The following is a 17325-nucleotide window of genomic DNA, read 5'->3' as shown; positions in this document are numbered from 1 at the left end:
TTTAAATTGCCCCCTAAAATAAATTTACATTCCCACTACCAGGGTAAAAATGCCAGTTTATTCACATTCTCATTAACTAACACTGTCTTCCTGCAGTTTTTTATTATCATACTGATGTTTATGTAACTTTTTTTTAAATTGGGGAATATTGGGGAACAGTGTGTTTCTCCAGGACCCATCAAGTCATTGTCCTTCAATATAGTTGTGGAGGGCACAGCTCAGCTCCAAGTCCAGTCGCCATTTTTTTCAATCTTAGTTGCAGGGGGCACAGCCCACCATCCCATGCGGGAATTGAACCAGCAACCTTGTTATTGAGAGCTCGCACTCTAACCAGCTGAGCCGTCTGGCCGCCCCTACCCATTTTTTATTGGAGATTTAGCTCTTTTCCTGTTTCTTATTATAAATAATAATGCTTAGGTGAATATATTTGCTCATTTCTAATGTTTTAAATTCATATTGCCAGATCAGTGCATGAAATTGCTGTGCATTGACTAGGAAACAAAAATTTGAGTTAGAAAATTCCATTTTGGATTTACCTCACTGTCATCTGCAAAACTTCTCTTTTATTCCTACAGAGTGATTTTGGAATAAACATCTATGATCCCTTTTTATATGATAGGTTATTTTTCATTTTTTGAATTTACTTAAGCAAAGTAGCCATTAATAAAGATGTATAAACTTGAAAAATTGACATACAACAATACCAAGTTATACCAGGTTCTCAAGATTCTGTGCTGGCTGAGGGAATCAAGAGCTGGTCACTGAAACTATACCCATTGTTAATTGATTCTCTTTATTAGGTACAATTTTTCCAGTAGCAAAATGGCCGCATCACATGATTCTAAATTTAACTGCTCTTGTGTGGCAGTAGTTATGTTATTTGGTGCTTTTTTTCCCTTTTATGAAGGAAAAAAGTGGTTCTGAAAACTCTTTGAAATAGATTTGACATTGTAAATAAATGGATACTTAAAGTAACTAATTACTAGCTCTTTTTAGTTTATAAAAAATTGGAGATTTGTCTTTTAAAGATAATCATAGTCATCCTTTGACACATATATGTAAATGAATTATAGCAATTTTTTTGTGGATATTTGCCCTTGTTTAAAGTATCGGTTTGTGTACCTTACGCATTGGTTTATCTCCTCCATTTTAAAATGGAAATGTATTTACTTTCTGCAGGAATATAACAAAAACTATAAGTTAAAAAATCAAGATACTTAATATTCTGGAGAAATTAATACTGAAACTTTTATTATTAGCTCAGTTTCTGTTTTTCTTTCCAAAACATAAAGAGATTTATTTTGTTTTGGAGAGGTTTTTTCCTTTAAATTTTTGACTGCTTTTCAAAATTTAGGTGAGTATTTTTACTGTTATTCCTTTTTCTCCTCAAAGTCCAGGGCAGTAAACATTTTCTGGAACTGCTATGTAGTAAATATTTTACACTTTACTGACCACATGCAGTCTTTGTCATATCTTCTTCATTTATTTTTTATTATAACTCTAAAAGTGTAAAAAACATTCTTAGCTAGTTGGCTACAAAAGCAGGCCGCCAGCCAGAGTTGACCCACAGTCTGTAGTTCATTGACACTTACTCTAGAATAAAAAAATTTCATACAGTAATGACTTATAGTCAGAAGATTTGGGTTTATATGTGATGGACATTCAATCAAAATTGAATGGAAATCAGCTGACATGATTGGTAAAGCCAAAAAGTCAGCTAGCTTCAGGCATGGATCCAGGAGCTGAAATGAAGATGGCCTTTTCCAATCCAATCCTTGTGACTTATGACCCCCCTCATTCCTTTACTTCCCGAAGATACTATCCAGTCATTTATAGGTCAGACTGTAGGAAAGTCCCTTATTTCTCCTTGGGTCATATGCCTATCCTTGAACAAATCACTATGGTAGAGGGAAGAGGATGGTGGTTGTGGAGTTTTTTTTATTTTTTATTTTTTTATTGGGGGATATTGGGGAGCAGTATGTTTCCCTAGGGTCCGTCAGCTCCAAGTCGTTGTCTTTCAGTCTAGTTGTGGAGGGCGCAGCTCAGCTCCAAGTCCAGTTGCCATTTTCAATCTTTACTTGCAGGGGGTGCAGCCCACCATCCCATGCTGGAATTGAACCGGCAATTGTTGCTGAGAACTCGTGATCTAACTGACTGAGCCGTCCCGCCACCCTGGAGTTGTAATTGGAGATGATTGAAATAGTCTGGCCAATTCGAGTCCCACTCTTACAGTAGGAGTAAACTGATTAACAGTTCCATCAGTACCCAGTGGAGAAGGGGTAGGAGATAGCTCCCCAGAGAATTAAAAAAACAAAAAAAAAGCAGGGTGAAATAAACGAAAAACAGAAAAAACTTTGGGGTGGCTGATTAGCTCAGTTGGTTAGAGCGTAGCGTTGATAACACCAAGGCTGCCAGTTCCATCCCCGTATGGGCCACTGTGAGCTGCACCCTCCTTAAAAAAAAAAAGCAGGATGCTCAGAAAAAGAGTTGCTAATAATTCCTTTAGAATCATGTGATGGGGTGGGGGGCTATATATTCATTGTAATAAGTCTGCTATATGTGTATATACCATATTAAAGATTAGCACACCTATGACAGATCATATAAGAATTAAAAGTAGAATAAAAGGACAGCGAATATGTATCACACAGTTGTTTGTTGCTACTTTAAAAGTAACTTAACACAATTAAGAGGGGAAACCTAACTTTTCCAAGAATTGGAATTGTCCACCTATGGTGACTGGTAGTGAAGTAGGCAGCCCATGTTACTAGGCTCATTTCCTTTGCACAGTGACAAAATTGAAATCATTTCACAGCTATATAATGCAATGAGAAGTACTTCTTAAAATTTCAAGTAGAAATGAAAAATCAGTTAACAAGTAGAAGATACCCAAGAACATCTTTTCATAATAATAACGGGTCCAGAAGGTAAAATATCTAAGGCCCTCAATCTGCTGGTTCTTTTTAAATGTTTGTATTTAAAAATCCAAGCTTATAATTAGATATATAAGAGGTTTAATTATTTCACATTTCAAATGTCATACTTTGCCAGAGGACTCATTTTTTAAAATATGAAGCCCTGGATTTTGAGTAAACTAGTTTGGGGTTAGGAATACTTGTTAAAAAGAAAAAAACAGAAAAGAGTAAGATCTACCTATATTGTAGAAGAACAAATCAAACTGGACTTTTAAGAGAATAATACTGCCAGTTTCACCTTTATCCAAAGGAATAAATATTCTAGGAATATATTTGTAGGAACAAATAACATATATTATAGCAATAAGGTCAAGAGCTTTGATTAATAATGTCTACATATATACCTAACTTCGTCACACACAAGGCTTTGTGGATAAGAATATATTGATCTGACCAGTGATATTCTTGTTGCTTCTCAGAGTGGCATCATAAAAATAAATGATAAATGCAGTTATGTTGCATTACAGAGCCTGGGAAAGGGGTGTGTTATGTAAGTGTGTGTGTTCCCCATGCACATGTGTTTTAATTGGTTTTCAGCAGGTTGTAGGTTTACAATTACCACGTTTCCTCTTCTATTAAAATACTCCTTCTTTCACCAGTAGAATGAAGGAAATACCTTTTAATTCTACAAAAATACTGTATTTTTATAAAGAGTTTTTAAAGTTTTCTAAACAAGTAAAGCAAAATTTTAATACTTTGCCAGAAGTGTATTGTATTGAACGTGTAGTACTTTGTTCTGATTCAAAATAAGCTTGGGAATTATATGGTTGGCTGGTTTATGCACCTTTAAGCAAGTCAGTTAATATTATTGTGTATGAAAAATAAGAATTGTCATAACTTTATATCTGGAAATGCTTTTTTAAAAAACTCCATTGGCAGTGTAAAATTGTGAAGATAGTACATTCTAGCATCGTCAATTTGCTGCATGGCTGAAAAAGAAGGTTAAGGTATCCCTACTTTCTAGAAAGTACTTGATTTACCAAACTGTTTCAGCTACAATTTTCCTTTTTCCCAGAATTTATATAGTTCTAAGGATTGACTTGATTTGTTTAGAAATGCCAGTAAGTTTCTAATTACCAATGTTCACCACATGTGAGATTTTCCCTTTTCAGTTTTTGGAGCAGACTACATAAAAGTTAGTTTTGTCTCCCATTCTGGGCTCAGCTACTGTTACAAGTAGTGAAACCTCTTTTCCACGAAACAGCCTTGTACGTGGCAGCTCCTTAACTAGGGGATTGCCTTTCAGATGACAACATATTTGGGGTTATCTCTTCTAGGTGGAGTTATGTCATAGCCTAACAGTCATTTTACACTGTAGTATGCTTATGACATGAGTTATTAATGTTTTTCTGTTTCCTGTTTGGTTCTTCTCTGCCCTACTTCTTTAACAACTTTGTATAGTTCTCTTAAAGTTCTAACACCAAGGATGGATAAAGAGATTGTGCACATCCACACAAAGGAATACCGCTCCGCAGTAAAAAGAAACAGACTACTAATATGCTCAACAACATGAATTTATCTCCAAAACACAATGATTGCATTTACATGGAATTCTAGAATAGGAAGTAGCGACCAAATAGCGGATCGGTAGTAGTTGCCAGGGGCCTGATGGTGTTGGAGAGGAGATTAACTGTGAGGGCACAAAGGCTTTCGCGTGATGGAGATGGTCTGTGTCTTGATTGTGGTGTTCGTTATATGGGTGAATACATTTGTCACTCATTGAACCCCATGCACTTAAAATGAGTACATTTTACCATAGGGGTATTATATTTGCATAAAGTTGTTTCAAAGAAAGTTAAACACCAAAGTCTTAAATAGGTCATGAGTAGTGACGTGTAAAAAAGTGGTTTGGTCAAAAAGTATACTGTCAACCTCAAGTTAGCAATATAGCAGTAGTCCACAGTACATTAAGTTGAAATTTTTTGTTTTTGAATGGCACTGAATACATGTAAAAATTTGTGCTAAGGTCAATTACTATATCATAGCATGTATGAAGACACTTCAATGTTACGTGAACTAAGTTACTGACAGTAATACAAGGTTTTTAAAGTGCTTTCTAAGTGAATGCACTTGGTTTTTTGCAGTGTTTTAATGTAATGTACGTTCATGTTTTTTTCTGTGTCTTTAAATTGTACATTTTTAGTCTAGTCTCATAGTCACACAATTCAGATAGAAATATAGGGATAATTTATATTTTCTGAAATATTTAAATATAATTTCTGAATTTTAAAAAATATTTAAAAAATAGTGATATTCATTAGCTAAATACATTCAGCTAGCTTTATAATCTGTCCATGTGCCATGTCCAGTCTTCCAGGTTATTGGACTGTGTGTCCAGGCAAAGATAAAATAGTAGAGAATATTAGGCATAGATTTGTGATCACATCAGATAATTCTGGCAATATACTATATAGAAAATTAACCTAAAACTAAAAATAGAAACTTAAACCCCGAGGCCAATCTTCTTTCCTCACTCATAGTTTTATTCTTTCATCCTTTTATACTAGTTTGAGGAATATAGATAATCTTTCACAGAGGTTATTTTGGGGAGGGGAAAGCCTGAAAGGTATGGTTTAGTTTTCTAAATGGTAATGTCTGTGTAAACAACATTTTTTTTATAGCTTCTGTTCTCTCTTTAAAGGTTCTTGAATAAGTTGTTCTTCACTTGGCAACTTTCATTATATGTGTATTGATAAGTACCATCCCAGGTTGAATGAACTTGAAGTTTTAAATTGAGTCTAAAAGGTCAAGAAGATATTTAGAATCTTTACCCCCTCTTTCCCAGACCCTTTATTGGTGTTTTTAACAAAATCAAGAGTAAATAATTTTTTCTTTATACTTTAAAGCAGTTGAAGTACTCAAAAATGACAACTTCCTAGGAAAAAGCCCAGTGATCTGGAGAATTGTTATTGTATAATTGGTCTGCAAAAGTTAACATCTATTTAAGATGATGCCACAGTTCTAATGGAAATATGCTTGTTGACTTTGGAGGCCTTTCATTGTTGGAGACCATTGTTTAGATAGAGGACACTTGCCCAGTATGTCGTCATGTGTGATAACATTGTTTGGGGAAGATGGATGCTCTGATGGCTTCCCCATTGTCCATAAAGTAGTAATAAACTTTATTTAATTGTTATACCTTTTTAGAATTTATCACCTCTATAAAGGTATTCGTTAGCTTCCAGAATAACATGTAAAGTGTGCTTGATGGACTCCCTCCCTAATTATACTGTGAATTGGACATTCTAATAACGATAGCTCAAGTTCATATTCCTTGCTGATGGGGTGATGTAAAGAAAAAGTATTTTGTTTTCATAGCCTTATGTATAAACCAGGTGAAATGGGATAGTGGAAAGACAGTGAAGTGCTAAATGATAAATTTAGTAAAGTTCTGAAATATAACATATACAAAAAATTCTCTTGGCTTTAGTTAGTGGAGCAAAGTAGTAGAGGAGTAGAAATGTGGTAGGAACTTTTAAAGGGGATGGTCTGAGAGAAGAGAGACTGTCATTCATGGTGTAGGATAACTTGAGGCTGGGCCAACGTGAGATTTATCCTGAACAGCAGTGCCAAGAACCACATTAAGTTGTCCACTGGGGACAGGTGAGTAGTAAAGGCTAACTCTGGAAGTGAACCTCGCAGACGGCGATGGTGGCCCTGGGAAGATAGGGTGGTCTTTTGACCAGGATGATGACATGAAGAATTTTGTAATTTTTAATTTAACTTCTCTTTTTAAAAACTTTACTTCTGCATTTCACATGTATAGGTTTAAGGAAATCTACCAAGAAGCGCAGTGAATCCCCACCTGCTGAGCTCCCCAGTTTGAGGCGGAGCACACGCCAAAAGACCACGGGCTCCTGTGCTAGTGCCAGGTAATAAATGACTTGGGTTTTTCCTGTGTATGATTAGTCCATTATCTGTGTTTAGCTTTCATCAAAATCCTTAACTTTGTAAGTTTTAAAAAAATTATAAAAATTTTCACTTGAATATTGAATAAAGAAATTTATTCTAATATAAGTAGTATTTTTGTGAATTCTTTCCCAATGTTTATTTACATGTTTTTGCTAAGTTTTGCTCAGACTTTTTTTGTCACTTTTATCCTCTACCTTTTGTCTATTGCTACATTATTTTCACAGTTATTGCCAATAGTTAGACATTGGTTGTTTTTGGAATTCCAGTTTGCCTAGTATCTCTCTAATGAGCTTCTTTATGCAGATTTGGATTTGGGTTATTTTGGTTTAAGGTAGCTAAGTTTCGCAATAGTGTGATTAATAAATCTAAAGGAATGCCTGTTTTAATGGCCACAATATTGCCTAATTAGTTTCTCTAAAAGTGTTGGCACCAGTTACTGAGTTTAATGGGTGATGGGGAGAGATGTACTTAATTTTCATTTTGTATTACATCACTTGTCCTGCAAGGAAAAATGTAGGTTTTGTTTGTATTCTTTCACGTCTCTAATTTCCATTTCTCTCAGTTGTTGTTTTGGAGTTTGTTTTCAGAAAATCGACTACCTTTGATGTGATACAGTGTTATTATTTCACATACTTTTATTAAATAGTTGAGAATCTTAGGTTAAAGTTAAAAATCTTTTTCTTGGAATTTCATCTCAGATTTTCAGGCTTGAGTTGATCAAGTGCTCTTGTGCTGCTAATTATTTGCAGCCATGTAGGATTTTTCTTTCATTTATGTGTAGCTTGTTCTCTACCACATGTGCCAAAACCCAGTGATGGGGCGAATGATTTTAGTTTGCCTTAACTCTCCTCTAACTCAGGTAAGTAGAAACATTTTAGCACTTTTGGTTCTTCTCTAAAGTGATCGACTGTCTGCTGTTGGTAATGGGTACAGTAGTGACGGTGACATAAACAGTATGACTTGTTGCCGATAAGTCATAGCTAAAGGACCGTGACCACTTTAATCTACTTTTCCACTTATTTTCTAGTTCTGTCTGGATTGTTTAAAATATCTAGAGTTACTAGTACACCTGTTGGTTTTGAGGTTTCTTGGCAATACAGGCCGTACCTCATTGTATCAGCAGTTTGCTTTTATTGCGCTTTGTAGATACTGTGTTTTTTACAAGTTGAAGGTAAGACCCTCTACCAGTTATAAAAAGGTTACAACTTGCTGAAGGATCAGATAGTAGAGTGTTTTACAATAAAGTATTTTTGAATTAAGATTATGTACATTGTTTTTTTAGACATAATGCTATTGCGCACTTAATAGTTTGCAGTATAGTATAAACATAACTTTTATGTGTCGTGGGAAACCAAAAATTCCTGGGACTTGCTTTATTGCGATATTCACTTTATTGTGGTGATCTGGAACCGAACCTGCAGTATCTGTTACAAGTGTGGGTGTACTTTTACCAGGACCTCTGAGAAAATTTCTTAGTTCTTCGGAGCTTTTGTTCTACTTTGGGCCAAATTTTGAAACCATTTTACGTAAGGTTTATAATCTGAGACATAAACTGAATTTACTGTGGTTGAAAATGAATTTTAAGCTGTATGTGAAGTCAGGTAACCTAGTATCTTGTCTTTCTCTGCAGCCTCCTTTTCTCCTGCTCATGGCCAATTTCTTAGTGCACATGAAATCACTTCCTGTGTACATGGTCTTGCTGTGCCTGCGCTGTCTGGCCCACCTGCCCGGATGCTCTTCATCTCAAACTTTTTCGGAATTAGTTGAGATTCCTCAACTAATTACTTTTATAGTCTACTATAGCTGTGTCTTTGTCTCTGTTTAGACTAACACTCCTTGAAGGCACAACCAGTGTTTAGTACAGTGTGTGTCACATAGTTGGTGCAAATTAAATGTTAAATAAATGAATTAATTTGAATCACATTAATTTTTAGCCAGGTAAATTGGGTTTGGAATGAACTGTTTTCCCTGGGAAAGAAATAAATTCCTGTTTAGGGAGAATTTTTTACTACTTGGAAGAACAAACTCTTCTAGTACATTCTTTAGTAATTCAGAGCTGTTACCTACATGTCGGCTTCTTTCTTGTTCCTTCGGCAGCATCTAATTTCACTGTAGTTTGACTTTAGTTTGAAACACTTTAGCAGTAGGTTTTTGCATTTCCTAAGGTAATTTGGGGTACTGCTGTTTAAACAATGTCAAATAGTAGTAATTTGGGAGTCTTTGTTTTTATCTGATTTGTTTACTGATTTCTCTATTAAAATAGAAAAAAATACATCATCAATATAGTGTAATTTGCTTCAGGAGAAATGACTGGTCATTCTTTTTTTTTTGTATCTTATACTGTGCCTTAACCTTAAACAAGTGTCTTCCCAAATGTCATCTGTTATTTATTTATAGATATTAAATCATTAATTCTTTATTTTAGAGGATGGAGCTTACGTTCCATTATTAGGATAGCTGTTTTCTGATGATTTAGGTAGTCTGGAACTTAGATGGTACAAATGTTTCCCACCTTCTCTGCCCTACCCATTCCCTATTTGTCAAGTATCAATATGAAAGTCTGTATATTGATCCACGATCTACCCTGGAAGTAGGGATCTATTGTAAATGAATTGTCTCTGTAGAAGGAATCTCTTTTCCCTTTAGTTCGAAGTGTTTAAAAATCATTTCTGTCTGTAAGGATGACAACAGCTCATAGAAACACAAAAGCTTGTATTGTGAATGTGATATAACTTGTAAGAATTTTAAATATACAAAGTCTTGGTTGTTACCCATAGTGATTTTCTGCAACAATTTTTATGTAAAAAGAAGAAACTGGCTTTGTGCTCCATGCATTGGAGCTTTGTGCTGTGTGTTCATTGCTCCTGGTCACTGGTAGTGCTGCCTATGATGGCATTTTTCTGTTGTAGTCGGCGAGGCTCTGGCCTGGGCAAAAGAGGAGCAGCTGAAGCTCGTCGACAGGAGAAAATGGCAGACCCTGAGAGCAACCAGGAGACCGTAAATTCTTCAGCTGCACGGACAGACGAAACTCCCCAAGGAGCTGCAGGTAGCTTGGCATTTCTTAGTCCAAAAATGCATTCATGTATCTTGCAGGTTTATTTAGAGATTAATTACTTTTTAAGTATGCCAAATGTAATGAAAGAGGGTCAGAAATATATTAGATGTTACCATCAAATGAACTTTCTGTTCTCTTTAGTTTCACTTTGTAGGTTTGGTTTTTTGAATAGTTGGATTCATTTGTTGTTGTTCAATCCTTTTTTATATCCACATGTGTGCTAATTAACAATCAGAGGGCTTTTAGGATGGAGTAAGTTTCTGTGTAAGCTTATGTATTGATGAATACATATAATAGTTGCCCATTGATTGTTTGAAAGAATTGAAATTCATAAAAATGTAAGGATATGGCATAATTTGCTTCATACATGTGTAAATTTTAATTTAGAATGTTGTAATTCCTAAAAAAAAAAATACTCATTCTGAATCTTAAGCAACTTTAAGAATACTATTTATGTTTTTATGGACTTATTTTTATTCCTGATGTCTTAGCACAGTAAAAAATTAAGCCTCCCCTCCCCCACTTTAAATATATATCCATTGCCAATACCAAAAGAAGGTTAATACTTCAACTGTTAATTGAGGCTAACATTTTTAAAAATATAGCTTGTCATTAACATTTCTCACTAGCATTAAGATCTGATACAAAAATGTTACAATTCATCATTATGAACATGGGTATAAGGCCCTTAAAATAGGATGATACACATAAGGTTTAGGTGTAGGCATATATATGTCTTAATTTTGAACAAAGCTTTTTCATATACTATTGTTGAAAACTAAAATATGTGTTAGTTTTCTTTAATGCCTGTGGTTGATCACTTGTTATGTCCTAGTTTGCCAGGAAAGTTCTGGTTTGCCCACTACTGTCCATGTTTTATGCCTTTTTTCTCAGTTTTCTGTACAGCCTAACATTTTTACCACTTTCCCAGTTTTGTATGATACATTACTTGGTGAATTTACAGCATCTATTCTGGTGGGAGGGGTCTTTTTCCTCTACCTTTTCCCTAGAATAGTTTGCTGAAGGATTAAATGGTAGATTTGGGGGAAAATACAGTCGATTGCACATACAGCTCATTGAAGCTTTTAATGATACACAGCCTGTCCTTTCCAGGGTTGTGATGTTAATTTCAAGTCTGACTATGGAAGCGGGGCAATTCCCATATGGATGACAGAAATGGAGCTGCCGAGTGTGTTGTTAAAGTGGGCTTACTACAGTAATTGTAATAGCTAACAGTTATAGAATGCACACTGTGTTGCAGACACAGTATTAAGCACTTTACATATATTCTCATTTAATATTCAAGACATCCTGCTGAGGTGTGAGTGTGGTTATCCTCATTTTATAAATGAGGAAAACCTGAAGCATGTAATGTTAAGCTTGCTTTGGGTTACAAACTGGGATGTGTGACTCTCAAATTCAGGTCTCAGAAAAGAAGGGCACATTTATAATGGCTGTGCCCTGCTTCCTTCAGGTTACAAAAGTCTGTTCAATTCATGTGGATATAATTGGAGAGTGTAATGATGGGATAGTGTGTAAAATTTTGTTCCCTAAGGGTATAAAAGTTTCAGGGATTAGTTTCGTAAAATTGCCCTCCTAAACACTCACCTGTGTTTCATTGTCATTCATATTTGAAATCACAGTGTGGTCTAGCTATTTTCTAAGTTTATGTAAATGATGTATGTGGCATGTTTATTACACTTTGGAGGTTGGATCCCTGCTGAATCTTACAGGTATTCTTCTGCCGACTCACCAAAGTAATTCTGGGGAAAGGGGCAGTTACGTATTAGCTTTATATTAAGCTCTTCAGTGCAATGTGCTTTTTAAAACATTTTGTTTTTAATTGCAGTTGACATACGATATTGTATTAGTTTCAGGTGTACAACCAGTACGTATAATGTGCTTTAGTTTCTCAGTATGTGAAACTGGAATTTAAGGAAAAACAAAACCATCTAAGTTAGTGTAGAGTATATAAATCAGTGATGGTAACATAGCATCTTTTGGCAAGTGTCCATTCTTAGGTGGCTCTTACACAGTTGGCATAAGATTCCCTGCATTTGAAGCATTTATTTTAAAATAATGTTTTTACTAATTTAAAGAGATTGATTTAATCCCTTCAGTGTTATTTATATATTCATTTTTTTCAGTGTTATTTTTAAAGATCAGATCTTCCTGACCTACTTCAGTGAAATCATTGAAATAAGCTTATTTCTTTTTTCACATGTAGATAGTAAAGTATTGCTCCATTTTTGGCAAACTAGCTTACACCATCACACTGACTTTGCCAGTTTTGCCAGTGTTTATAATGATAACTAATGTTGGTCACCCTGAAGTATGCTATGATGGAGCTCAGCTCGAGCTTTTCACAGAAGAAATGCTAGCTCCTGAAGTTGAAGGTTAAGTGTTCCCCACCTGATCTCAAGAGCTGGGGGTTTAGTTTTGGGCTTAATCAGAACCATGCACCCCTTCATATTACTGATAAGGCTTGAAAATAATAGAGATACTAAAGTGGAGAATCAAGGATTCTTTACCCCTGCAACAATAAAATGGTAAGGAAAGATGTTCTGGCGCCTACATTTTGCACTGAGAGTCTTACTTTCACAAGAAAAGAACAGAGTCAGATTGTAAAAAGAAAGCAACTCAGTTGTGTAAATTTTTCTCTCCCTAATTACCTTTGTTCAGTACCACTACAAATCAGATTGCTACCGTATCACCTAATACCAAGGCATATAAGGTATAATTACATTCCTAATAGCCATTCTTCTGGCCTTGCTCAGAAGTTTTTGCGACACTCTTTAAAAAAAAAAAAAAAAAAATCTTCCTGTTGCCTCCTGTACTTAGGCATCTGGTAAACCCTTAGTGGTTCCTGTCAAGTAAAATGGAATTCTCTCAGCATTCTGATATTTTGTCTTTGCTTTCTGCATAAGAGGCTGTATTTATTCAAGTATAAAAACTTGGAGCTCTATAATAAAATTCTTGTGTTCTGATTTAAACAACAAATTTTCTCTATTTTCATTCAGCTGTTTATTGGAAACTATCTTACATGGTGTTGTAAAGATACACTAAGACTAGATGGGAGAGATGCCAGAGTAAACAAAAGGTTAACACCTCTTAAAATCTGGCTTTGGATTTTTTCTGCTTGATAGTCTGTCTTAGTTTTATATTTGTGTCTGGAGACAGGTCTTATGTATGTTGCCCAAGAATGTTTGACGTCTTGACTGAAGTACTTGGTCAAGTTCTTATTGAGTGATTACATTTCCTTCCCTGCATGACTTTACAAACAGCAACCCATAGACTAGGCTAGTTTGGTTTATCTCATTTTGTAAAAGCTTGTATACAGGGAGCTACAGTAGAGAGATGCTTAAAATACTTGCCATCAGAGGGCTGGCAAAAGGATCTCTTTCTTTGAGTCCAGTAACTGATTTCTGTCAAAACAGGTACTCCATCTCCATTGAAAACCAGAATATCCCTGCCCCTTGTAGAGGTTCTGTGGCTCGCTTAAGTTTGGGACTTCACTCTAATAGACTTGGCAGCTCTTTTTATTATGTGCTTTTCCAAGTTTTGTCATGGTTGAGGTCTTTGTAGCAGTGCAATTTGAGATATTATTATGTAAGTCATTAGAAGATGTTTAAGAAGTAACTTAAAGTTAAACCTTTAAAATTACAGGTTGTAGATCTGTAGAATGTTTTAAAGTAAAACCAGTAGCTCTTCAGTGTAATGTGCTTTTTAAAAAATTTTGTTTTTAGTTGCAGTTGACATACAATATTGTATTAGTTTCAGGTGTACAACCAGTACATATAATGTGCTTTAGTTTCTCAGTATGTGAAACTGGAATTTCTCAGTATGTGAAACAGTAGACCTTATGATAAACAAACAAACAAAAAAAACCATCATTACCTTGCAAGTGATTTTTGTTTTTTTCTTAAAAATTGTGTGGTTCCAGAGTGTGCTTTTAAGAAAACCAACTATTTTATTTGTCAAAACTTTGTATTTACTTTCCATATCACTGGAAGAGTTTAAAGCAAGTTTAAGAGCCACTTGAACAAATACAGTTGTACTTGGGCCCTGATAATAGTATTTGTTAACAAGGTTTATGTATATGTGAAGAAGCAGCTGTATTTGAATTAAAAATTAGTACTGAAGATATATTTAAGGAGCTGATACGTAGAGTTCAGCTCTTAAGAGTACAACCTATGAAGTCAGTCTGCCTGGGTTCAGGTCTCTGATCTGTTGTTAGCTGTCTGACCTTAGGCAAGTACACACAAAGTCACCAGGCTTCAGTTTTCTCATGTACATGACAAAGCTTTACCAGCAGTGCCTTTTTGTATGGTTGTGAGGAAACACATAGAAACATAGTAAGCGTTTAATAAATGCCATCTCTAAGTAGCATGCATTATGGAGTATAGTTATTGCTTATCTCCTTTTTCTTCACCATAAATGTAAGCATTTAACTCTATAGCTCTAAACCTTGGGGTTGCAACATTTTCTGTCAAGGGCCAGATAGTTAATGTTTTTGGCTTTATACGGGCTCTGTTGGAACTATTCAGCTCTGTTGGGTGTAGCATGAAAGCAGCCTTGGGCAGTATGTAAGTGAATGAGTTTGGCTATAGTCTAATAACATTTTATTTACAAAATGATGTGCTGGACTGGATTTGGCATGTGGGCTAGTTTGCTGACTCCTGTTCTAAACCCTACATTTTCCGGTGATTTTTTTTTTTAAAAAGTCCCAGTGAAATGATAGAAAATAATGAGGTGTGAAGAAGAAAAAAAGCATTACAAAAATACACAGCTGGTAGCTGGTGTATTAGCATCTCTTTTTTCAGAAAAGCTCTTTAAATTCACTTGTTACCCAAGTGCTTCTTTAAACAGTAATGACATATATTCTTCCTGGTTTTCACTCTGTCATTATTTGTCAATTTTATAGGGCTTAAGGTATTGCGGGTGACGTGGTCATACATAGATTAATTGTCTGTATAAAAACATGCTTTAGGACTCAACAGACATGGAGAAGAGGAACGGTAAACCTAATTTTGTAGGAATAGAGTTTCAACTCCTGGTTAGATTCATGACAGAACAAACCTCAGTCTGCTTAGACTTAATTATTGGTCAGGTTAGCATTTCTGGTAGTAGAATCCCTCTGCTCTGATCTCTTCAGTCTACACTTGTTTTGACATCGTAGCCCTCTCTTTTGTATGGCAATGTTTTACAGTCATCTATTAGTCGTAATGTGTATCTTCAATATTTTATCCTGGAAATAAAAGAGTATAATCTTTGCACACTCTTGAAATGAAAGAAAACAGATAAATGATTTTTACCGAGACTGCAGTCTAGGAATAAAGCAAACTGAGGAAGGCACACATACATCTACAGGGAATACTTCCCCCAAATGCCAGTTTTGCTTTCTGTTATGTTTGTGACTAATTGTCTATTAAATATCAGTGGTTTTAGCAGTGTTATGTTCAGTTGCCTTTTTGGTAGAGGAGTTCAGGACAAGGCTTAATTTAGGAACAGTTTTAAAGGCGTGAGGAATCTGTCAAAGCCATGTATGAATTCAGTGCAACGGTTGTATTTTTATACTCGTTTAACACTGAAATAGTTGAGCCATCTTTTTGTTCATAAAAGCTACAGGATGAAGTCTAGAACAGCTGAGTGTGCAATGGGCAGACATATTTAAATGTGTTTATTTATTGTAGTCTGTAAATCTCTTCTTTTTTATGATAAACCAGACATAGTGAGTTTAAATGTTCCTTTCCTAACCCGTGCCTTTTTTATTCCTCTCTGAAGCCTCCAGTTCTGTTGCAGGGGCTGTGGGCATGACCACCTCTGGGGAGAGTGAATCAGATGATTCTGAGATGGGACGATTACAAGGTAAAGACAGTTTTATGCTCTATAAGAAACCATTACCTTGGGCTGCCTATTACTACTGTTCTCTGCTGAAATTAATTCAGATAAGCTTATTTGAACATAATCTAGCAGTACCTGTATCTCCGTAAGTTTCTTATTTAGTGGTGATTTGGTGATTTGGAATTGGAAAATGATCTTCTGCCTCTTCACTTTATGACAAAATCATTTTATCTAGTAAAAACGAGACGAAATCTTATATATTTATTTTTTATTTTTAAAATTTTTTCTTCATTATGGTCGCATATGTAGCTGGTAATAAATTAAGGATGGCAAAGGAGGTAGCTTAATCTATTGTTCTCTGGTACCTAATAACATGCATCTCGTAGGGTGCCTTTTTTGCCATGTTCTTTTGTATTCTTGATTGATTATTTCAAAATGAATGTAAAGTGTATACATAAACTCCAGGTATTTTAATGTTATAAGTGCTTTTTAAAAAGGAGCCTTATGTATATGCTCTTTACAAGTGGATGGTTATTTTTATCGTCTTCAGATGGTTGACTTCCAATGTGAGGCTTACAAGAAACATGATTTATAACTCATTTTCAGATTGCTTTTAAGTTTCTGAAGGAATTAAAGATTTTATTGGGGAAGGGGAACCAGACTTTATTGGGGGAACAGTGTGTTTTTCCCAGGACCCATCAGCTCCAAGTCAAGTTGTTGTCCTTTCAATCTTAGTTGTGGAGGGCGCAGTTCAGCTCCAAGTCCAGTCTCTGTTTTCAGTCTAGTTGTGTGTGTGTGGGGCGGGGCGCAGCCCACCATCCCATGCAGGAGCAACCTTTTTGAGAGCACACGCTCTAACCAACGGAGCCATCCAGCCGCCCTTCCGCAGCTCAGCAGCAGCTTAACTCAAGGTGCCGTGTTCAATCTTAGTTGCAGGGGCCACAACCCACCATTCCTTGCGGGAGTTGGACCGGCAACCTTGTTGAGACCACGCACTCTAACCAACTGAGCCATCTGGCCACATGGGAGCTCAGTGGCAGCTCCTTGTCTTCACTCTAGTTGTGGAGGGCGTAGCTCACTGGCCCATGAGGGAATCGAACCGACAACCCTGTTGCTCAGAGCTCAACCTCTAACCAACTGAGCCATCTGGCCGCCCCTAAAAAATACGGACTGCTTCACGAATTTGCGTGTCATCCTTGCGCAGGGTCCATGATAATCTCTGTATTCTAATTTTAGTATATGTGCTGCCGAAGCAAGCACTTTTCTCACTTTTTTGGAACAGATAAAAATATTTTTTCATACGGTTTTAGAGGCTCTCATGACCAATATCTGATTGGGAAATAATATCAGGAAGAACAGTGCAGGATGTTTAACATATAATTTCTTCAAAGTAAATACTTATTTTGTGTTTTTCGTGGATCATTTACATAGCTCCCACTGGCAGTGATATTTAATATCGCCATAAAACCTTTAAGATGCCTTGGAGCTGCCACATGGATGTTGTAACTTAATTACATCAATATGTAAGAGTGGTCTTGA

At 35.8% G+C, this 17325-nt stretch overlaps 1 protein-coding gene and 1 pseudogene across 28 annotated transcripts in view; one reads left to right on the top strand and one right to left on the bottom strand.

The window, feature by feature from the left end:
* The window catches only part of TRIP12 (thyroid hormone receptor interactor 12), a 138092-nt gene that overhangs the window by 64147 nt on the left and 56620 nt on the right, over positions 1–17325 (top strand). For all 28 annotated transcript variants that reach the window (XM_074314508.2, XM_074314592.2, XM_074314570.2 and 25 more), the window contains 3 exons: positions 6742–6847; positions 9797–9933; positions 15727–15810. In XM_074314508.2, the coding sequence (XP_074170609.1) occupies positions 6742–6847; positions 9797–9933; positions 15727–15810 (327 nt within the window). The remainder of the gene's footprint in view (positions 1–6741; positions 6848–9796; positions 9934–15726; positions 15811–17325) is intronic.
* LOC141568025 (U6 spliceosomal RNA) lies at positions 16946–17046 on the bottom strand (annotated as a pseudogene).

The sequence above is a fragment of the Rhinolophus sinicus genome, chromosome 17 (assembly GCF_057876585.1).
Source record: "Rhinolophus sinicus isolate RSI-liver-muscle chromosome 17, RSI-T2T, whole genome shotgun sequence".
Classification (NCBI taxonomy): Eukaryota; Metazoa; Chordata; class Mammalia; order Chiroptera; family Rhinolophidae; genus Rhinolophus; species Rhinolophus sinicus.
This window is presented reverse-complemented; position numbering and strand designations above follow the sequence as displayed.